The following is a 23701-nucleotide window of genomic DNA, read 5'->3' as shown; positions in this document are numbered from 1 at the left end:
ATTTCACTAAAAGAGACCCTATGCTTTTAGGTATTCAACCCGCCGTCCGCACCAGGGACGTTCTGAGTCTTAGAAAACTTGCGTTGAGACCCCTGCTGATTTTGGAATTGTGCACCCAGTCCAAAAGATTAGAAAATTCAGAAAAAATACATAGGAATGGATTTTTAATATGAAGATATTTGCTAGAACTTGCAAAATTCCTAGAAAATTCATATGGAGTCCAAATTTATTCAATCCAATTTCTATAATTTTATAAAATTATTGTTTATCAATTAGTGCCACTTTTTTTGACATGAATGTCACATTAAAATTTATATCCTATTTAATCTTGTACAAAACACATAAAATCATTAGAAATTTATAACTTCTTCGTTTGAATTCCGTTTTGACTCGTTTCAGTTGCGTTAGCTTCGTATAAATATCTACTACACAATAGAAACATTTATTATATGATATTCCATACTTTTATAATTGGGTTAATTTATGTCTATTGGATTAACTTATTTAATATTAATATAGTATTCTAATTTTATGGTTATAATTTAACTAGATAATCTTTAATCAAATAATGACTTAGATTAAAGTTGAGATTAATATTTTTAGAATAAATTTCTCATATGACCTATACTAACCAATTTATAATATAAGTTTAATATTTAAATCACGTAAAGCTTTTATAAACCATAACTCCTTAACCGTGACTCCGATTTTACTGGTTCTCGATCCCGCGATCTCGTAGCAACACGTAGATTATTATTATTCGGTTTGTACTTATGTTTGGTGTGATGTTAATTTTATCTATACCATGTTTGTTTGTATTGCTATGACTAGCGCGAGGTTTCGAGGATCTGAAGAATCACCCTAGTAACTGGAATATCAAGTGACAGGCAAGTTGTGCCCTTGACCACATTTATTACCCAATCATGTTCTTTATTATCACTATTCAATGCATAGGTTTAATTTTGATGGGATCCAATAGGTCACCCTAGTCTGTTTATCCTGATTACCTTGTTTATCCCTGGATCATTTGGGTAGTTATGCTATTGCTTTATATGGTTTTGGGATAATATTTCATTATATCCATGTTTTAATTATTTTGTTATTCTATTTATGTTCATGTCAAGATCATTAATGTTAATTGGAATATGGAGCTTAACTTGAGAAACACGTGCCACCACAAGGGTTTAATGGGACACCCTTGGTTAACTAACTAGGAAAGCTAGTGGAAGACTACCTTATCCGAAAGGGGCAAGGACAGTAGGGGAGTTGCATGCAAGGAGGTTCTTGGGTTGATTTCGCTGCGATGACGGTCAGACGGGGGATCTTGCAAGTGCGCTTCCCATAAACTGTAGCGGGTTTTCGGAAGCTAGTGGAACTTTGTAAAGGCCTCGTAGTGGATCCCTAGCCATTCACCTCGGTAGTGTCTAAGGGCTTTGCAAACCCTGGCGACATGGGATACACGACTTGTGGGTACAGGGTACAACCTCTACAGAGTGTAAAACTGGTATACTAGCCGAGCTCACGGTCATGAGCAGCTCAGAACTCTCGCATGATTAAATATGGAACTTAAATTTAATTTGTCATTTGCATGAGATTTATTATTAATTTTGTTCTATTATTATTTATTATGGTTTGTTATTTACTTACATTTAGTAATTGCTAATAAAACTTTGACCAACTTTAAAAGCAATGCTCAGCTTTAAACCCCTACTGTTGGTCAGCCTTATACTTCATATGAACTCCCACTTTTTGTGAGTTCATGCACATTATTCCCCACAACTTGTTGAGCGATGAACATGTGTGAGCTCATCCTTGCTGTCTCACACCCCCACAGGAGAAGAACATGTGGTTCAAGAGAAGCCACACAACGAGGAGTTCGATTCGATCTAGGTGGCGTCTCCTAGTTGACTTTCTGGCGCTAAGGATGGATTTTAGTTCAATCCATATTTATATTTTATTTTGTAAGACTTTCGCTATGTAATAAATACTCTGATTATTGTGACATTTATCTCTATACATTCTGTTATTACATATGTTGTCTTCTTTGACGCATGTATAAGATGTACCTAACTTTATTCTTTAAAACCGAGTGTGACATGCATCCATTTCCAACATCTGTTGCATGCCTCCAAGCTAAAATGCACGGAACATGCGTCGTTCTAGTCTCTTCGAATCAATCCATATGATTCCTTTTTCCCATGGAATATTTTTTTTTCTGTGCACCAATTATTTTGTCTCCGGTAGAGTTTTGCTACGGATCGGACCATTTTTTCTCTCTCGGACGTGGAATAATTTCTCCTTCCAACTAGATTGTATACTTGTTCGGATGATCCATCATATTGAAAAAAAATGCACATAAGAGTTTGTTTGAAAATAAGGATAACATAGAAGGATAACAGAGTATTGAAGGGGCTAAATTCTCTCGCTATTCAAAATTAGATACAAAGAAGATTCTAACATCTCTAATCTACTCCGATATCCTTGCTCTCAAAGGAGAAAAAGTCCATATATCTTATCGCAGATACACTATAATAAATAAGTAAATATTAATAACTTTTATAAGTATCTTCAGAGTTGTACATAACCCCAGTAACTCACACGCGGCTCTCAACGACCTTCCGATCCTTTAGAATGCAGGAATTTCACATGAATGCTATAAGAATTTCATAGAAATTAGTTAAAAAATACAGCAAAAAACACAGGTTCAGGAAATTTCCTTTTTGTTCCAAAGGGAGCCTAAACACGGGAGAAAACCCTTGAGTGACAAGATATTACATTGTAAATACCTACAGTGGCCCTCCTCTCTGGCCGTCAACGGGCCGTACAAATGAGCCCTAATGTACAATTGCCCAGGGGAAGGCAGGTAGGACGTACAATAATATATACCACAGCCCACAGGGACAGGAGTCATCTCCCGGACATGAGGTTCACGACACCTTGGTTCTCCTGGATCGCGTTCATGTCCCAGAACTCGCTGGTTGACGACAGCGTCATCAGCGCCACCACTATGGATCTCATCGTGGGCCTTGCCTTGGGGTCTTCCTGCGTGCACGCCCTTGCCAGGACCGTCATCTGCCAAGAGGGCAAACCATGCGTTAGCGCGGCTGCGAGTTTTGAGAACACAGCAAAGGAGGGTAGAGGTAGTTCTGCAGCAGCATTGTATTGGTCTACTTGTGTGTGGGTGTGGTCTTACTAACCTTGAGGATCGAGTCGATGGGGTAATCCTCGCCGAGCGCCGGATCAATCAGTCTTTGAAGGCCTTCCTTGGGATCCGGTGTGTTGAGAGCCTCCTCAAACTGCACTTTGCGGTATCATGACTGGTGAGTCATCAAGCAGGAAAGCATCCAAAGCCTGTACTACTATATATATAGCTTTGGAAGCCGTACTGTTACAAATATTGCTGGCAAGAAGAAGAAGAAAAGAGTTTGCTCCATTGTCTACAGCCTAATCATTCACGAACACATATGACAACAAACGAGAGAAAGAATAAAAGATGATCAGGTGAAAACAATTATTCAAAACAGGATGTACTAAGGGGGTGTTTGAAGGCACTAGACCTAATAGTTAGTTGACAAAAAAATTACTAGTGGAATTAGCTAGCAACTATTAGCTAATTTGCTAAAAGTAGCTAATAGCTGAACTATTAGCTAGACTGTTTGAAAGTCTTCAGCTAATTTTAGCGGCTAACTATTAGCTTTAGCGCATTCAAACACCACCTAAACTACTTATGCAAATTTTACACTGGGAAGTAACAAATACCCTCATGGTAGTGAAGCACAAGACCTGAAAGTTTTTTTCCCCTTTTCACAAATAAATTGGCCACAAACTCCAGCATCTAAGAGAAATGACAATGGAAGCCAAACCAATACCAGAACTAGCACCCGTGTGCTTAACTAGACCACTGGTCTTTTCCCCATGAACAGAAAGTAAAAGAGTTGATTACCAGATAAACCAATCCCTTTGAATCACTGGAAGACTCGGTTGATCTGACAATGGCGTCTTTGGCCGAAATAAGTTCGTAGAGGACAACGCCAAAGGCATAAACATCGACCTTTGGAGAAACATCACCGTACCGAGCATATCTGCAAAAATGCCATATCCCGTAGATGTGATGTTTAACATTCATCACAGATGGTGGTACTGTGGAATCGCACAGCCATGCCATGCCATATGAACATTTAAGACACGTACTCAGGAGGCATGTAACCAAATGTGCCCACGATTCCACGTGTGGGTAGTGATGTATTACCAACTTCTGTAAGTTTTGTTAAACCAAAATCTGCGACCTGGAAGGTAGACATAATTATTTCATCAAGCATTCAGGAAACATGTTTAAAAAAAAACCATGAACCAGGCAAACCTTTGCACGGTAGTTCTTGTCTATCAAGATATTTGCTGATTTGATGTCCCGATGTATGTACACTGGGACAGTATGTTCATGAATGTACTCAAGACCTCTTGCTGAATCTAGTGCAATCTGAACCCTGGCAGCCCAAGACAGAGGCTCATAACCTGTATGAACATGTGTGGTGATTAATTTGCAGTAAACATCAGAAAGACACATCAGCCAAGCTAAGAGGCGACAATTTACCAGTTCCACGCAAATGCTGGCTTAAGTTCCCATTCTCGATGAACTCATAGACAAGAAACAAGGAACTTTCGGTGCAAAAACCAATCAAGCGCACCTGTGTGAAATAAATATTGATAATCACAGCAAAAGGAAAGATACAAGGAATAACTTGAATGGATATAGCAGGGAAATTACATGGTTGTTCCTACCCACAAAAAACTAATATACTATCTTGTAAGGAAGGGAAGACAGGAATACAAGATAAAGATACAAGGATTAAACCCATATATTTCCTCAACTTTGATTTAAATTACGTGAAAGATATCGACGTGCACAATCTCATGTATGAGGGTGATGCTATCCATCATCAACGAGCAAGACAAATGACAAAACACAATCTAATCCTGAACTGATATTGATACTCGTGACACTCTTTCCCAGCTAAATGTGACTTACAAGTAATCAATAATGAAAAGCACTTCATCAAGGAATGCTTATCAAACAGTGGCAGATATAGGATTCAGCTGTGGAGCCACCTGGCCCCACAGCTTATTCCAAATTAGGCTTACATCCCTTATAAATTCTGTAACTATATATGTTGATGATGTTAATTAATCTAAAATCAACAAGCTTTGGCCCCACAGATTTAGATCCGCCACTGATCCCATACTATTGTGCTCTTGAGAGTTTCAACTTCCCACAATGAGGGCTACCTGACACATCTAAAAGTGCTATTTTTATCCATAGGATGCTAAATTTTCTAGTAACCTCGCCTATGAAGTAAGTTTAGATTTTTTCCCAGAAATTTTCTGCTCCATATCAATTAGACTTTGTAGAAATTTGAAATCCAGGCAATATAAACAAGTATACAAGTAATGACAGAATATGCAATCTAAATTGCTGTGTACATCAGAGTCACATGTACTACAAACATAAATGTATGCCTGTTGGATTTATATGTGAGGAAGTAAAGAAATCTAAGGGGAAAATCGCATATCAAATATGCCATTGCAGTAAATAAAAAGAAGTCACTAACCAGATTCAAATGATGAACATGTGTCAAAACTTTTAACTCAGCAAGGAACTCGTGAGAAGCCTGCATATCCATTTTCTTTATGGCAGCTTTCTGGAGACACCAAAAACAAAACATTTAAATGAAGAACAGATATGATTATATGCAGCTGAAAAGTAGTTTGAACTGAACTAACCTCGCCCCTGAGCTCAGCATAATAGACAGCACCAAAACCACCTTGCCCGATTTTGTTACTCATGCTAAATCCCTCTGTGGCATTAAAAAGTTCTTCATACGAGAACTCTACTGATTTATCAACAGTAATTCCTGGAACTCCAGAGCTACTATCAGCTTGACTGGTTGACAAGGCAGATTTATCCATGGATGTAGTAGCTGGAGAAAAATAAATAGTAGTAGTTCAGAAAGTTGTGAAAGCTCCACTCCCATTTTACACTTAAGGAAATAATGGGAGGAGGATACGGTATTCAAGGGCGCTAGTTTTTCTGTGTGCTGAGAAGTACACTCAAAGGTGGTTGAAATGTAACAGAGACCTTTTAGCACATCAAAAAACATATAGAACACGAACTCTATTTACTAAACAAGATTTTCAGGTTTCTGGACAGATAAATAATAGCTTCACAAGGTTCTATAATTCCTTTTTTTTCTACAGAAGATGTTAAAAGATAAATTTCTGTTGCAGGTGTTAAGGGGCTGATTGGTTCCCTGTGTTAGACTGTGTGTGTGAGTGTGTGTGGGCCGGCACCACTGTTGGGCTGCCGGCCCATTAGGGTTAGGGTTTCCTGTGTCTCTATATATTGTAGTCCTCCTCTATGCAATACATCAAGGAGTTACTTCACCCTTCTACATGGTATCAGACTAGGTTAGGTTTTCTTCTCTCCCATAGCAGCCGGCTGCTCGATCCCCTTAGCAGCCGCCACCCACACCAGCCGCCGCCGCCCCTGGGAGGCTCATCCTTCCCTCCCGGGGACGGCCACATCTCCAGCCGCGGCCGGGTCCCCCCTTCCCCGGCTCTGCCCAGGGCGCGGGCGCGGACTTCCCAGCCGGCAGCCTCCTCCTCCCAGTCGCCGCCTCCCCTACGCCCCCATCCGGCGCAGCCCAGATCCGCGCCCACCGGCCGCGTCTGCCGCCGACGCGCCCGCCCCTCCCCTCCCAGCTGGCGCACGGCCGCGCGACCGGCCCTCCCTTCGCCGGCACAGCCGCGGGATCCGCCGCCTCAGCCCCACCGGATCCGCGTCCAGCGACGCCGCCAAAGCTGCTGCGACCAGCACGCGTGCCGCTGGTCCCGCCGAGCTCCTGCACCGCGCCCAACGCCTCAACCTCGCGCGCCCCGTAGCAGCGCAGCCGCCGACGAGCCCGGCGCTGCAGGCGGCGTACGCGGCGCCCCGGCCTCCGCAGCCGTCGCTGGCTCGCCGCGACTCCTCACTGCCATCGACCTCCGGATCAGCGCTGCCGGCGCCCCCATCCGAGCTCCCCAACAGGCGGGACTCACCTGCGTCGCGCGACGAGGACGGAGCGGAAGCCGTCACGCGACCCGACCACTCCTCGCCACTGCCGGCCATGCCCGGCGACCCCTCCTGCGCGCGCCACCGTCCTCACCAGTGTCGGCCACCTCTTCCCCGACATGGATACCCTGTGCTCCTCTCCCCTGTGTCGGCATCTTTTCCCGTGCAGCCCCTTGTCATCGCGCTAGCCACCTCCTAATTGCTCGCGCTGACGCCCCAGCAGCGCCTCCCACTTCGAGCTTCTCCCGTCGCCGGTGCCGTCAACACCCTTTGCCAGGTCAAGCGCAGGCCCCTGCCCGGCTGGACACGCCCCGCCGCCCACCCCCTTCTTCGCCTTCGCTGGATCTGTCACTGTCGCGGCCTTCCCGGCCGGATCCACGTTGCTGCGACCTTTCCGGCTCGATCCGCCGTCCCTTTGGCTGGATCGTGTCTTCCCGGCTGGATCTGTCGCTGCCGTGGCCTTCCCGGCCGGATCTGTCGTTTCCCCTTCTATTCTGCCGCGGGCGCGGACACCATGACCGGCGCAGACGCGTGCGCTGCTGTCGGCCTCCCTGGCGGGGCTCCTTGACGCCCAGACGATCAAAGAAGCAGGAAGGTCGGCCTGCTGGTGCCCTTTTGTTGTGTCGCCCTGCAGATCGTTGACGCTCGAACGTCGACCCCTCCCGAAGATCAGGCTTCTGCTGCGTGTCTCCCGACCGCGACCACATCGACTTCGGCTACCTCGGCATCTAGGGGCTATCGTCTTCTTGGAGCACACACCAGTCTCTACTCCAGCCGCAACATTCGCACCATCACGACGCTGCGACTGCGGGGGGATTTCAACCCGTCGGCTCCTACCTTCGGCCTCTACTCCAGTCTCATCGTGTGTGGTGCCCCCGTTGCGACTGCGGGAGGATGTTAGACTGTGTGTGTGAGTGTGTGTGGGCCGGCACCACTATTGGGCTGCCGGTCCATTAGGGTTAGGGTTTCCTGTGTCTCTATATATTGTAGTCCTCCTCTATGCAATACATCAAGGAGTTACTTCACCCTTCTACACCCTGGCCAGTTGGCCTAACCCCGAGATAGGCCCGTGGGATGCAGCCCACGTCTGATAGGTTTCCTGGATCGCTCCTCGGCCTGGCCCGGCGGATGCATACCCCTCCCCCATCCTGGCTCCGCCGTCCGCGGATGCAATGACAATCATCCGCATCTCCAACGCCTGGCTCCGCACAAGCAATGGAGAGAACGCGGGCCTTCTCCCGCCTGGCTCCGATGGTGCTCCCACCAAAAGCTAGGGTTACCGCAGTCCCGCCAATCCCCTCAATATATATCAGCACCGCCTCCTCCCTTCCCCGAGCGCGCGCCATTCCTTTTCCTCTCCCCCTCGCAGGTAAACCCTAACATGTCATTCCCTCTTCTGTGCTTCTTCCCCAGGAATAATGATGAGTTGATTGCTTGTGTAGGTCTCTGTTGCATAGTTGGGTTGCAGCTGGTGCTCTTGTCCTATTGTACTTGTCCGGTAACAAAGAGCCTCCCTTTCTCTTTTTTAGTACCTTTGAGTCAATGACTGCAATGTCTATGATGCATGTGATTCTTGTACATATTCTGAGCTCATTGCCCATGGTTGTGTCTTGTGTTGTTAAAACTTTGAATCTGAGCAGTAGCCTATGCCAATGATGTGAACTTTAGTTGATTTTAGTTAATTCTTGCCCTTATGACAATAATATGTACCCTTATGCCAATGATGTGAACTTCAGTTGATTTTATTTAACTATTGCCTTTATGACAATAATTTATACTCTATTTCTGTTAACTCTGAGTTGTTGCCCTTATGCCAATGATGTTTTTTTCTCGAATACGCAAGACAGCTGCATATCATTATATTAAGAAGAAAAAGGGGAGGGTAAAGACCCTATTACAAAGAGGACAAACACAACTGTCACCTGATACAATCAAACACTACCACGACCAACACACTAAAAGCCTAACCACCAACCTGAAGATAGGAGAGAGCTTTAGCGCCGGCCATAGACCAATACAGAAGCTCCTGCTTAGCCAGAGGCGGATCCATAGGGGGGCAAAGTGGGCCACTCCCCCCCATTTTGTAAAACCTTTTATACATAATGTTCATTTAAAGTTAGGTATAAAATAAAATAAAGTTATAGGTGGACTAAACCAATTTTGTCCTGGATCTAGGGGTGGTAATGCATTACGATCCAAATGTTTCTTCACAATTTGTTTGAGACCTTAATTAGTTTTAGTTTAAAAACGAATAGATATAGGGCTAGATCCTAATCTAATCTGATCTTTAAATTTTATAGTGTAAAATTTAGAGCTCGTTACCGCCCCTACCTGGTCTTCTCGTCGACATCGGTCCAATCCTTCCGACTTCTGTCACCCTCCATTCCTTCTTGGTCCAATCCTCGCATCTATTTGTTCAACCTTATGCTATCTGATGCCATTCGATCCAGTTTGCTCCGATGTCGCTCGCCACCGCCTCCTTCCCGACACACAACGCTGCTCAAGCCCAACCCCTTCCCGACGCCCTCACCCTGCTCATCGTCGTTGCGATGCTGGCCGATCTCGCTCGTCGCAACAATGCGACCCATCCTCGATGGTTGACGAGCGAGAGGTCACCTAACATTGTCCCCTTCCTGGCGCCACTACCCTTCGAGGAGATTTTCATTCGACAAAGTACATATGGCTTAGATTCGGTCAGTAAGAACTTAGCAACATGTTTGCTTCTTTTGTTTATACAGTTTTCTTCTCTGAACTTGTATCTATTGATATGAAACCTAAATTCTACGCAACACTAGTTTTTTACGGTCTTGCTTGATTTTGTCACATGGTTTTCTTGCCCCCTATGAATTTTCATCCTACGTCCGCCACTGTCCTTAGCCATTCTAACAGCAACAATAACACTAGGACGACACTTATCAAACACACACTTATGCCAATGATGTTATTTCTGTATAAAGAACAAATGGAGCATATGCCCTTATGCCAATGGTAATTCTTATCACCACTACTTACCACAACTGTTGCTTATATATTATTGTTGATAACCTTTTACCCTAAGCAGTCATGACCTGGTATGTAGTTCACCAAGGATAGTAAGCTATATAGGTCAAAGGAAGAAGCCATTATACTCCGGTAAAAAAAGATGGAGATTAGGGTACTTGATACTCATAGATGTGTGTCAGTGAAAGATCTATTAATTGTAGTTGAAGCTGTCATTATTTATACTTTACTTGCTTATATTTCTCTTGCTTGATTGTAATTGTTGGGGGAGTTGATTGAATGTTCACCACTCCATGCAGGAGTGGATGACACCAGCAACAAACAACCAACCAAACACGAGCTCATGTGTCAATTTATTTGAATTTTCTCATACAACTAGGGAACCAATCAAGATCTCACACTGACCTCGCTTAACAGATACAACAAACCAATCAAACTCGTGTTGCACCTCCTTAGCCTGGCTCCAGGCGGCTTGGTTCCCATATCCGAGCCAGGCTGGCAGAGAAGTGAACTGATCACGCCCGAAGTGTATGAAGGCCCTTATACTATAAGCACATGTGGCCCATGAGGCCATGAGTCTATATATAGTCATCTCCATTTGTGGAGTGCTCATCTTCTTAGATCCCCAAGGTTAGTAACATGGTATAAAAGCCATCACACACTTGATTTCATTCTTTGTCCCTTCTCGGTTTTGGGTGAAGCTATGTCTACTGTTGTCTATCAAATCAATAGACAATCGTCTTCCAAACTATTTGGCAAATAACCTGGTGATGTACTTTTTGATACACCTCACTATGACCATATTCAAGCTTTTTGGATGTACATACACCTTGTGAGTGTACTAAGTTAACTGCACAGTCTGTTGAACATGTTTTTCTAGGGTATAGTCTTGAACAAAAAGGTTATCAGTGTTATGGTCCCTCTTCTTGTCACATACGTATCTCTCATGATGTGACCTTTGTTGAGGATTGTCCTTTCTTTTATAACCCCTCTACTCGACCATCATATCCACCTAGAGTCATCTTCCTTCTATTTCTTCTAATGATGATGTTCCCACGCATTCCCCTTCCACTACAATCATTCCTACTCCATGTATTTCTATAACGCCAGCCCCACTTGTGTCGTCTCCGCCTCCACCTTCTCATCTTTTTCCAAAACACCTATCATACATGTTTTCTTAGTCGTCCCAAAGACCCCACTACCCTTCCATCTAGTTCCCCCACCTTGGGGTCCTAATGAGTTTGCTATTAATGATTCTACTAATACTGTTGATGAGTCCAGTGTTCTTAAGGTGTTGCCTAGGCGTCCAGGCGCTCGGGCAAAACTGGCCGCCTTGCTCGCCTTGCCCGCCTAGGCGTCGCCTAGGCGCCTTAAGAACACTGGATGAGTCATCTATTGTTTCTGATGAGTTACAGGATGGTCCACAATATAATATTTGAGATCGTAGCACAATTCGTCCCGAAGACAAGTATGATTTTCCTCATGTGAACACTATTGTTGATGAGTCATCCACTAATCAGGGGACGCTTCTATTCCAGATTGGCATTTGGCTATGTCTAAGGAGCTTGCTGTCCTGGAACATGGGATCTTGTTCCATTACTGCCTCATGCAGTGCCTATCACATCTAAGTGGGTATACAAAATTAAGATTAAGTCGGATGGTTCCATCGAGCGATATAAAGCTCGCCTTGTTGCTAGAGGTTTTTAGCGGACTCAGGGACAAGATTAGGATGATACATTTGCCACCATTGCTCATATGCTATTGTCCGTACTTTGATTTCCATCGCTGCTACTTCTTTGTGGGCTATCTCTCAGATGGATGCCAAGAATGCCTTTCTTCATGGTGATTTCAACGAGGAAGCTTATATAATGTTAGAGTATTAATCACTGCCTATATGTGTATTAGGGTTTATATATATTGGGCTTGTTCCATCTCCTGCGTGAGGTTGGGTCTAGCCTATTGGTGCCTAGGGTTTTCCTAGCCACTCACCTCTAGGACTATATATTTACTCCCCTACACATGAATAGATGCATCTAATTCTACGAAAATACCTCCTCTAGCATGGGATCACGAGTCTAATCTTGCTTTCGCTCCTCCCCTGGTCGTTGCCCCTCTAGGGTAGCCACCACCCTTGTTTCGTGTCGGTTGATAACGAGAGATGATGTAGAACACATATCTCACAAGAAGAGAGAACTCAATAACCATTTCATATGTCTGATTTGGGTCCTCTTGGTTATTTCTTAGGGATTGAGGTTTTGCATTGTACAAGGACTTTTATCTCTCTCAGTCCAAATACATACAAGACCTCATTGCTCGTTTGGGTATTACTGATAATCGGATAGTTGTCACCCCTATGGATCTTCACTTGCAGCTTTGTCCCACTGAATGAGGCACCTCTTGAGGATCCCTCTCGATATTGACATATTGTGGGCAACCTTGTTTATCTAACTGTCACCGGGCTTAATAGGACCATATTTTGAGTAAGTTTGTTTGTGCTTCTATTCATTTTGGACATTTTACTTCATGTGTTGCACTAATTACGGGGGACATCATCTCAGAGTTTATTCTATGTGTGTGATAGTCCACTTCAGGTTCATGCTTACTCGAACTCAACTTGGATGAGTGGCCCAACATATCGACGTTCCATCCCTTGATATTGCATTCTTCCTGTCTCTTCTACTACTGCATGGAAGTCCAGGAAGCAAGCAGTTGTATCTCGTTCTAGTACAGAGGTCGAACTTCAAGCTTTTGCTACTAGTATTGCAGAGATTGTATGGCTTCGATGGTTGTTGGCTGATTTGGCATTTCTTGTGATGTTTCCACACATCTTCTCTATGATAATAGAGGAGCCATACAATTTTCAATAATCCTGTGAAGCAAGAACTTACAAAGCATATTGGTGTGTTGCCTTCTTTACTTGGTCTCATTGTCATTAGAAAACTATTTCGCTCTAGTATGTGCCTTCAGAGTTGCAATTGGCTGACTTTTTCACTATAGCACAAACTCGAGAGCAGCATCGGCTTCACTTGATCAAACTCAATGCTTCAGATCTTCCGCTTTCACCTTGAGTTTGAAGGGGAGTGTTAAGTGTACTAAGGCTCTTATACTATAGGCCCATATGGGCCATGAGTCTATCTATATATAGTCATCTCCACTTGTGGATTGCTCAAATGCTCATCTTCTCAGATCCACAAAGTTAATACAGCAGGATAATATACATTGAAAGAGAAGCATAAATCATTACCAAGTTGGGTAGAATCTTCAGAAGATGGAAGTAAGGCAGCCTTGTTTGCCTTTTTTCGCCTATAGAACATGATATATAACAAGACGCCCAGGACCAGAATAGCAACACCACCAACAACTCCTCCTACTATAGCTCCTATAGAACCTCCGTTTCCTGGCCCGAATCGATGATGAGATTGACAAAGTGTAAACAAGCCACCCTTTTTATCTCACAAGAATAGCTGGTGTCCAGTTTTTCTTGCAAAAAACTTAATGTGGAAGCATAATTAGCTTGCAAAAGGACAGAATCTGCCTGTACTGCACAAGATGAGGAAGGTTATCAGCATGAGTGCACAAGGGTTGACAATATTCAAGTGAATATTATACGATACAATATAGCTGGCAGCAAAACTTACCCTGGTGGTTTTAAAGGATGGTAACTTCCATTGCCATCTGGAGAAGCAGAAAAAGACAGCAAACCATTTTATCAAGAAAAAGATCAATCCAACAGGGTTCACATTGATGTTAAGTTGTTAACAGCATTTTCAAAGTTAAAATGTAACAAAATAGCCGCAGTTCACAGAATCAAGCCAACCCTGCAACTGCATACTATGAGACATGTGCAGATGCATAGAGGATTTTAAGGGGATTTGTATATCGAGACCTGGAATCTTTTACTTGATATGTAACTATTCATGAAGAGATGCCATGAACCAACAAGTGGAATTGGTAGCATGCATGAAACACCAAACAATTTAGGAATGCAACTACAGTGACATAACAGATTCAGTGGGTTCTTCATCTAATTGCAAACAGACAAACGCAGTCAATGCGACAGTATACAGGAATGTTAGCTAATGCAAATCCCCCTTCCTTCATGAAGCAAGGCCGAATCAATCCATGCACCCTATCAACCACCTGACAGCAAGCTATGAAGAAAACACCTCCAGTCAAAGCTAGCAGCCTAGGTTACCATTCTGTTCAGTTGGGCGCAAAACACCCACAATTCTGTGAACTACTAATAGCCAGGAGAACTCCTACATTTATGGCTAAAGTGCTAAACTACGATAAAATTGAACTGAATCCTCCACAACTGACATCACACAAATGATGTTAGGGCAGTCACAATGCTAGAACCCACACAGAGGAACTATGTTCCCGAATTCTCGATGGACAAAATAATCTTTTTTCCAATTACATATATTATTTCCGGCTTTCCGCTCATCTACCAATCACATCTTAATGTATTGGTTCGTGTAGACATATTTTTTTAATAAGAAATCATTTCTCCGTATCTCTTATTTACTTAAAGTGTCATATCATCTTTTTGATTAGTTGGTACCTTAATTAATGGGCATAGAACCGGTTTCTGGTTGGGACTTGGGAGTGCCAGCAGCAGCGCTCACCTTTGACGGGGATGAAAACGAGCCCGGATGTAGCGGTGTCCATGCCGGGGTTATACTTGCGGAGCAGGTCCAACTGCGACGACGAGTTGAAGCTGTAGTTGGCGGCGACGGCGGCGAGGGTCTGGCCCATGAGCGGGTAGGTGAGGAAGAACCCGTAGTCCGACGAGATCTTCGGGTCCCCGCAGGTGCAGTTGACCGTGACGTTCACCACGGTGTTGGTGTCGGGGATGTTGTTCGTGGGATACGGGTTGGTGACGGCAAGCCAGGCGGCGGAGGTGAGGTTGTTGTAGTTCTGGGCGATGCCGCCGTAGGTGTCGCCGGTGACAACCTTGTGCGGGAAGGAGCCGCCGAGGTAGGTGGCGTCCGAGTTGGGGAACGTGTGGCAGCCGCAGGTGAAGGAGATGTTGACGCTCTGGCCGGCCTGGATGTAGTCCAGGTTTGTGGTGCCGGGGTTGTAGCGCGCCAGCGCGTGGTAGTCGCCGATGCCGAAGAGGCTGGCGATGTAGGTGAGGTTCTGGTTCCGGGCGACGAGGTAGGAGCCCAGCGCGACGCAGCCGGAGTTGAGGCAGCCGTCCCCCGCCGCCACCGCCGCCGCCGCGGCGAGGAGGAGGAGCCGCATGAGGATTCGCGCCATGTGGACAGCGAGGAGGACGAGGCAACCCTAGCCTCGAAAGCGTGTAGCAATTAGAGGAAGAGGAGGAGCTGGGGGAGGTGAGGTGCGGTGCGGGGAGATTGAGGGGTAGCAGCAGGAGCAGCAGACCACAGCACGCGGCGACGATGAGCGCGACAACGCGGCGGTAGTTTGACCCCTCGCGCGCGCGCGGCGCACGGGGCTCCCGGTGGGCCCCACCCAGCGAGGTGAGTTACGCAAGTGACACTGGAAAGTGGGGGCAGTGCAAGGCTCGATGCGCTGTCAACGGAGAAAACAGGTGGAACGCGGGGGAGGGCCCACCACGTGGGAGGTCGTTCCGGGGAGGCGCCGGGGCGAAGTCGGCAGCGACGGGGCCAGCAACGGCGGCGCCGCCGTGGTCAACCCGTCAAAGGGGTCTGCAATAATTCGGGCAGCCCTGGACGCTGGGCCAGTCGCCAAGCGCGCCCACGGGATGCTGTCCCATTCGCGGATGTTTCGCCGGATTACCGCTTGTCCTGGGCGCTAATATTCCCTTTGTCATTTTGTCATTAGGAAGTGTTATGCTGGACACTTTCACATTTAATTTAACTACTAGGTGGATGCCCGTGCGTTGCAACGGAAACATATCATCGGTATAGAGAACGTGGCTCCTACCAATCTGGTATCAAAGGTCTCGACGATCATGAGCTCTGCCGCTGCCCCCAGGCAGCAGCCACCGCCAGCATCAGGCGGCCCCCAGCAACGTCCACCGCGCTAGTCGCAACCCCTGTTTCGTCGGGAGTCATGATGCTTCGCCGATAATCCCTCAAATACCCAGCCTCCTTGTCGGGCAGCACCACTGGAGGCATGGCGGCCCCACAGCCAATGGCGGCCACATCTTCTAGGTGGAGTACGCTCTTGAGGCCGTCCGCAGCACGAACATCGTTGTCCTCGGCGTCGAGAAGAAGTCCACACCCAAGCTCGATTACTCCAGGTAGCAAACCCTCCGCCCCTCCTTTCTATCATCCGAGCAGATCTCGTGAATTCGTGATCCTCGCTCGACGCGGACGGAGGAGGAGGTGCGGCGACACTACGAAGCGCTGGTGGAGGACGTGGCCGCTATTCAGGTCGGCCGAATCCCGCTCTCACGCTACACTGGAGAGGAGTCATCTGTAGCGACGCCCGAGGGATCTGGAGCCGCCGCCGCCACACCCCAAGGATAGAGGAGGAGGGAGCAGGCAGCCAGGCACTGACGCGAAGAATGGAAGAGCGGCACTGATGCTGATGTGGGGAATAGTTGCTTCAAGGCCATGCAGGAACGGCGCAAGAGCGTCCGTGGACGAAAGAGGAGCACAGGTCTATACTCCGCCAGGAAAAAAATCTCCATGTGTTCTTGCCTTCAAATAAAGCTTACATCTTTCATACTAAGCTTTTACAGGAAGGTTCAAGGAATGTGTAATTAGTAGCAGCCTTCCAGGGTGCATATATTCATCATTTGACTATCTCACCTGTGTGAATTATGTGTTCATCACCACCACTTTACAACTCCTTCACCGGCACGATCAAATGAGTGCCCATTGAGATTGCCAGAACCCACTTTATGAAGATGTCTGCTGTCAACTGCTTCAGCTGTTCTTGAGTTCTTATTGACACCAACAGGTGTGATGGTGTTCAGATTGTAAGGGGTGCCATTATTTGCTCCATTGTGAACATCAGGAAGAGAATGGGGATGAATAGCACCCAAGCCTTGAAAACCATAATTCACATGCCTATTCATCCGACTAAGAGAGTGGCTGATCTCACCAAGGGGAGCCTGGTTACTATGAGTTGCAGCAGAAGCAATTCCAATGGGAGAGGACAGGCTCTGTGGTAGGGTAGATGATAGACCCAGAAATGAAGCCTATCTGAACGGGCTCATTGATGTGAGAAGTCCAGAATGCAAACCATGCATACTCCCATTTTCACGTCCACAAGATGTCATTGCTACTATATTAGATGAACCTTGAAGAATAATCCTCACGTCAGGAAATGCATCCATAGACATGAGTACATGACATACAATAAAGATGAAAAAAATAAACACCATACCCAATGAAGGCAATGAAGGGCTATTTGTGCTTGGACTGCCCAGGTTGTATACGCCAAATTCTTCCAACCCCAACTCCTTGGACATGTGTTGTGTTGAACTGTTATAAAACAACATTAAAATCAATGTTAGATCAGTGATTAAAACCAATGTTTTAAAAAATTTTGTAGAATGGAGTTTAGAATGCTGCGTCAATTAATTAGTCTTTCTGGATAAACTAAATAACTAACATACAAGTATCTATCAACACACCTAAATGTATACAAAGAATTAGGACTACAATATAAAAGAATAAATGTTTTGTTTAGGACATGAGAGCCCACACACAGAACTAAACAAACAAAGATTAAGTAACTATCTATGCATGACAAAATAAAAATAGTGCAATGTTTACAGCTCCAGGAAGAGATTTTCCGCTTGAGAAAAGAAAACAAAAAACCCAGGCACATAACTAATGTGCATCCTATCCACAGGTACCATCATATAGAATAAGTGATGCTACTATATACCAGTGATGCCTATGTAAGAATCGTTCAGCTTGCCAAAAATGACCTAAGGTTCACTAAAGCTGTGATCAAATGATCAACAGTTAAATACGGAGTGAACGAAAGTAATAAAGGAAGTATTGCTGATGAAATATGAGAATGAACAACAATATTCACATTTCAAAGACATACCGTCTAGCACCACTCAGACGGCCAGTCTCCAGTTTTATTTTCTTGCCAGCAAGATCACTCCTGTTTAAAGCACGAGCTGCACCTTCAGCTGCTCTGACATTATAAAATTCTATAATTTTGTGATGGCCCTTTTGCGGTGCATCATGAATCTGCAATTAATTTAAGACATTATAGTTCTAGTTAGAATGTAGTTGGTAGTAAATGTAAGAGCATAGATACCTCTTTTATGTCACCATATTCGCTAAATATCTGATGGATATCATTGTTTGTTATAGAGGGGTCAACATTAAATATAACAAGCATCCCCTGGTTAATATCCTTCTCCGAAGGATTGTCCTAAGGGAGAAAAAGGTAACAATTAGCACAAGCACTACAAGACTAAAAACTGTAAACTACATAAATAATGGCATCCTTGGGAAAAATATGTCTACAAATCAAGCCAGTAAGACATAGAGTTGTGAATACCTTCGGAATGGAGTAATGTATGTCAAGTTTTCTACGTCTGAGTGGCTTGTTTTGATGTTCATACACAAAACTGACAATATAGCAAGGAATACAGAGATGAGTAATAGAATATACCATGTTGATCAGGCCATCGTCAATCACTGAACGACTTATGCTCTTGAACAGCTCGAATAGAGCCTCAACCTCACTAACACTAACTACATAAGCAAAAGAAAAGCACGTATTCAGCAAGATATAGAGAGGGCAATTTAGAAATTACCGAAAATGTAAGGATCATGCAGCATGCATCCAGTGCTCCTACAGATATCTAAGATATCCTAGTGGACGACACCGATATCTAGACAAAACATCTGGCATCTCCATTCTCCAATTCCATTCCAACCACGGCAATCATTGAAACTAAATAAGAAAAAAAAACTCGAACTCATGCGAGTAGCTCGTACGCGTAGGGCAAGAGATGGGATCGGTGAACTCACAGGAGGTCTGGGAGGCGAGGTGCACAGGGTCCTCGTAGCCAGGATGCTGCCGCTTGGCCGTGGAATGGAAGCATCCCATCGCCGCGGCGGGGCGTTTCGAAGAGCCGGCCCAACCACTCAAACCAACCAATCTGCTAGCACCGCCGCCCGTGCTCCCGCCTAAAAATGGCCCCGTTCGCAGCTGTCTTCGCCGCTGAGGAGGCGAGGGAGTGAGGGACTGAGGGGCACGAGGGCGGCGAGGGTGAGTGGATCTGGGCCGTCGAGGCGGGATAGAAATTCTTGGCGGTGTTGGCGGCCACAGACCGGCGGCGTGACACGTTGATGTGCGAGGAGGTGGAGGAGTTGGTTGTACTGGTGAGCGGAGAGGCGGGGAACGACGTCAGCGTCAGCATCGACGGCGGTGTCGAAAGCGCACTATTCCTCTCCCTCGGTTCCAACGCCACCGCGACGGCCCACCTACGCGCGCTCACCCTTCGCCCCACGTCGCTGGCACCGAGGCCAACGCGGTCGCCGCCCGCTACGTGCTCCACGCCTTCTCCTCCCTCTCCTTCCCAGCACACATCACCCCTTACTCGGTTCTCCTCTCCTACCCCGTCCACTGGATGGTGGCTGGATGGGGGCGGGCGGGCGCGCGCGAGATCCTCGGCGGCGCTTGGTTGCCGGGCGGCGGGGAATCGCGGCTGGCGGCCGCGAATCGCGGCGTTGAGCGGGCGGGCGACGGGATGCTCGGCTGGAAATCGTGGTTGAGTGGAGGCGGGCGGGCGGGCGTCGGGATACTCGGCGACGGTTGTTTGCCGGGCGGCGGGATCCTCGGCGGGGTAGTTAGGCGTGTGCGTAGGGAGCCGCGGGAGTGAGGGGAGAGCGGGGGCAGTCTACAGATGAGTCTTAATAGTTGTAGAGATTAAGATGCTTGTGCTAATAATACGATAGATTTAAAGGATCTTGAAGTGAATACATATTAGAAATCATAACAAAAGTGACGAGGATAACAAGGAGGCACAAAAAAATCTTGAGTCGCGACCGCGTATTTCCACCTATAGCACTGATATTATTGCTAAGCTAAAGTAACAATAGAATAATCATTTCTGTTCAATTAGGTTCTTTATAGATTGAAAGTAGCCTAGAGGGGGGGTGAATAGGCTAATCTGAAAATTTTCACAACAAACTTCGAAAGATTGTTAGATACACAGTTCGACTGGTGCAGGCCGGTTCAACAGCTACGTGCGCAAGTTGAACCACTCTGAACCAATCCAACTGTTTAAAAACTTTAGACTAAAATCTACTCGAAAAGTACTTCACAAGTTCTTGAAAGAAGTAAGATATAGCTAAGTGAGGATGAAAAGATGTATATGTAAAGGCTATTTTTACTTCTAGATAAACTCTACAGAGAAATCTTTATGTCAATCTTGCAAGTAAAAGAATATCTCAAGTTGAAACAAGCAAGAACACAAGACACAAGATTTAATCCGAGGTTCGGGCACACCACAAAGGTGTCCTACTCCCCGTTGAGGAGCCCACAAAGGGCCGGGTCTTTTTCAACCCTAATCCTCCAAAAGCCGACCACAAAGGTCAAGGCAATCTCTTCTTATCTTAGCTCAAAGAGCGGGTAATACAAACTTCTTAGGGTCGTCCACAAATTTGGAGACTCCCAAGCAACCTCAAAGATCTTGAAACCTAGGGTTTCAAGAACACCAAGAACGCACAAGAGGGGTTTGCACAAGCTCAAGTCTTTGAAAGAGAGATGGGAGAGGAAAACCAAATCGTGAGCACAAGCACAAACCTCACACCCAAGAGCTCCTCCAACAAGGTTGAATCTTGAGGAAGATTTAAGTGTGAGAGAGATGGAGAGATGAGTGCTTTGTCTCAAGTTAGGTGAGCAATAAATGAGTGAGTGTTCAGCCGTCTCGAAGAAGAGAGAGAGGGAGGGGTCTATTTATAGTCACGGCTCAAAAACTAGTCGTTTGACTAAAAAACCCGTTGAAAACCGGTTGAACCGCCCCCAGGGGCGGTTGAACCGCCCCCTGACAGCTCAACAGACTGTCTGCCAGTCTGACTGCCAGACTGACTGGCAGACTGACCTGAGACAGACCAGGACCGGTTGAACCGCCCCCCCAGGGCAGTTGAACCGCCCCCTGAGACCAGTTGAGCTGCCCCCAAGGACAAGTTCAGCTGGTCTAGACCAGAGAGTTTTGGAGAGAAAACCCCAGCTCAGCTGCCCGGGGGCAAGTTCAGCTGGGTATGGTCAAAGAGGTCCACAGCTGAAGTTGAAGTTCAGCTGGAGTTGAAAAAGTTCAACTCAGCTGAAGTCCAGCTCAGCTGAAAAGCTCAGCTGCAGCTGAAGAAGCTCATCACAGCTGAAGTTAAGTTCAGCTGGAAAGCTCAGCTGCAGTTGAAGAAGTTCAGCTGCTTTTCAGCAAGAACACTCTAGGTTTCTCAACCCTAACCATGGTCAACCAAATAATGTTAAAGTGATTTTTGGTTTTCAAAAATAGCTTTTGAATTTGGGGACTTGAGCTATAGCAAACACCTGTACCTGTGCGAAAAAGAACAAGGAAGAATTACATCATGCAACACAAGATTTTACACAAATTTTATACGTCCGTTGCATGAAGTCCTTGGTGCTTCCTTAAGTTCCTGTTTCCTTTTAATCAAACACTGAGAACAAAAACTGTTAGTACCCTTATTTGTTTTGTCATTAAATCACCAAAACCCTCACTTGGGGTTGATTGCACTTACAATCTCCCCCTTTTTGGTGATTGATGCCAAAACAATTAAGGTCAAAAAGATATATATTTGCAATAGAAAGTTTCTTTTGAATGATTGTATGTAGATGGCTCCCCCTAAATGTGTGCATGATTGTGAATCCAACGTTTTGACATAATATGTCATGTGAGCAACACATTTAGAGGTAGTGACAAAAACCATGCTAAATACAATCATCCGAGGGGTGCAAAAGTGTCATAACAGGAGTTGTGATGCACATGACTATCTCTAAAAACACATTATTTTTACTTCATAGCAGAGTAGTCATTACAAACTGATAGAACAAAAGATGATGGCCAGAAGACCATCATATTCCTTTGAATAACAATCCAACAGTTTTATTTCATACAATGGTAAAGTACAAACCACAACAGTGGCCGAAAACGAAAATAATCCAAAAGAAAACCGAAAGAACCACAAAATAGAAAGAACCACAAACTAGAGATTGGATTTTCTCCCCCTTTTTGGCAACAAGTACCAAAAACGGAGAGAGAGACAAGGATACAAGAATCAGTATCCTCCAGGAGGAGGATATGACGGAGGATACGATGGAGGATATGAAGTGTAGTCAGGGAAAAAAGCCCTCATCGCATCCTCCTCAAAAGTGGAGTCCCGAGGTGGCTCATCAGCCGCAGAGAAAGCAGATGCCGAAGATGTACGATGATCAGGAGGAGGTGGAGGGTGGTTGTGGTAACCAGAGCCGGATGGCCGAGGGTCACCAGGAATGGGTCCCGGACCCGGGTAAGGAGGCGGGGGGTGGTAGGAGGATTGACCCGGATCCCCATGGTAGGGAGGCGGGGCAAACTCCTCGCGATCATCAACATAGTCTTCTTCATCTTCATCGTCTGCAGACATAAAAGGCACCCCGTAGGCCTGCTGGTGCCACTCATTGATCTCCGGGGGAGGAGGATGGAGAGGCACATCAGGCGAACGAGGGGCAAAAGGCATGCCCATGGAGGAAGCCTGACGACGAAGATTGTCGTCAGTCTCCCGCTGACGCCGTGCCACCTCATGGACGTCAGCAGCAACGTTGCGGCACATGGAGAAAAATGCCACAAACCCATGGACAAAGCGAGCACCCATCCCACGGCCACGACCACGACCACGACCACGAGCACGTGGCATGGGAGAGCCGCGGCCAGGAGAGGGACGCGAGGCAGCAGCGGGGGGGGGGGGGGAGGAGGAAGGATGGTGGGGAGGCTGGCGAGGTGGCTCAGAGGAGGAGGCAGGGCCTCCAGACCGTGAGGGAACCCGCTTCGTACGAGCAGCTGGGTTGGAGGAATCAACCCAGTAGGGTACATAGCGGGAGTGTTTGACGGGTTTTTCGAAGTGGGTCTGGGTGACCACTTCGATCATCTTCATGATAAAGGGTGCATGAAGACACCCTCTGTGAGGAGACCAGGAGGCACGAACGATCTCCTCCCAGATCATGTCAAACACATTGATGCGGGCGAGACTGTTTGGAGCTAGGAGGAGGAGGAGGACTCGACTCTCCCCAAGGACGTTCATTTGATTACCGCCCTTTGGGAGAACGGTCATCCGGGACAAGGAATTAAGGTACCTGTAGTACCTATGCATGTTAGCGGTTGTCCAGAACTCCCGCTCAGTAGAGACATGAATGAATTCCGTCTCTTCCCGCATGGGCAGCCGAATGCCATGCACTCGCATGTTGCTGCCCTGAATGTCTGCATCAGAGAAGCCCAGAATATGGGCAAAACGACGATAACTGACTTTGTGCCAGTTACCCTGGATGAAGAAATACATAACTGGGTAATCATACCCATCGGCTTCCTCATCTACTTTCTTTATCCAGAGGGTGGCATAGAACTGAGCTACCACCTCATCGTTCCAGGGGTATTCCATGGTCATAATGTTACGTAATCCCTTTCTC

General features: G+C 46.1%; 1 protein-coding gene and 2 long non-coding RNA genes across 5 annotated transcripts; all 3 read right to left on the bottom strand.

Moving 5' to 3' along the window:
- Positions 1 to 2641: 2641 nt before the first annotated feature.
- On the bottom strand, positions 2642 to 15509 carry LOC100279924 (uncharacterized). Of its 3 annotated transcripts, none has more exons than NR_174153.1 (11): positions 14734 to 15509; positions 13744 to 13780; positions 13350 to 13645; positions 5779 to 5975; positions 5607 to 5696; positions 4592 to 4685; positions 4361 to 4512; positions 4192 to 4286; positions 3944 to 4082; positions 3198 to 3296; positions 2642 to 3072 (listed from the first exon to the last, which is right to left on the bottom strand). NR_174153.1 is itself a non-coding variant. In NM_001152874.2 (11 exons), the coding sequence occupies exons 1-11, from the start codon at positions 15365 to 15367 to the stop codon at positions 2908 to 2910; spliced, it is 1854 nt and encodes a 617-aa protein (NP_001146346.1). In that variant the 5' UTR covers positions 15368 to 15475; the 3' UTR covers positions 2642 to 2907. The 3 variants fall into 3 exon arrangements, 1 of the variants encoding a protein (NP_001146346.1); NR_174154.1 differs by having other exon boundaries at positions 13350 to 13640; NM_001152874.2 differs by having other exon boundaries at positions 13350 to 13501; positions 14734 to 15475.
- A 1464-nt stretch (positions 15510 to 16973) lies between these two features.
- LOC109943719 (uncharacterized) lies at positions 16974 to 17496 on the bottom strand. The gene is made up of 2 exons (XR_002266799.1): positions 17432 to 17496; positions 16974 to 17344 (listed from the first exon to the last, which is right to left on the bottom strand). It is a non-coding gene; the product is annotated as an uncharacterized lncRNA (long non-coding RNA).
- LOC103643031 (uncharacterized) lies at positions 17491 to 18632 on the bottom strand. Its single transcript, XR_002266800.1, has 3 exons — positions 18572 to 18632; positions 18107 to 18442; positions 17491 to 17529 (listed from the first exon to the last, which is right to left on the bottom strand). It is a non-coding gene; the product is annotated as an uncharacterized lncRNA (long non-coding RNA).
- Between the last annotated feature and the right edge of the window lie 5069 nt (positions 18633 to 23701).

This window comes from Zea mays, chromosome 1, assembly GCF_902167145.1.
Source record: "Zea mays cultivar B73 chromosome 1, Zm-B73-REFERENCE-NAM-5.0, whole genome shotgun sequence".
In the NCBI taxonomy this organism is placed as follows: domain Eukaryota; kingdom Viridiplantae; phylum Streptophyta; class Magnoliopsida; order Poales; family Poaceae; genus Zea; species Zea mays.
Note: the sequence above shows the minus strand (reverse complement) of the source record. Positions and strands in the feature narration are given on the sequence as shown.

What these genes read in the sequence shown, in the direction of transcription:
- LOC100279924 (NM_001152874.2), bottom strand. Translation starts at nt 15,367, where the DNA reads ATGGCGCGAATCCTCATGCGGCTCCTCCTCCTCGCCGCGGCGGCGGCG. An exon ending in CATCCTTTAAAACCACCAGG is followed by an intron (nt 13,502 to 13,743) that starts GTAAGTTTTGCT and finishes ATTCGGGCCAGG; the next exon opens with AAACGGAGGTTCTATAGGAG. An exon ending in ATGTTCATCATTTGAATCTG is followed by an intron (nt 4,686 to 5,606) that starts GTTAGTGACTTC and finishes TATTTCACACAG; the next exon opens with GTGCGCTTGATTGGTTTTTG.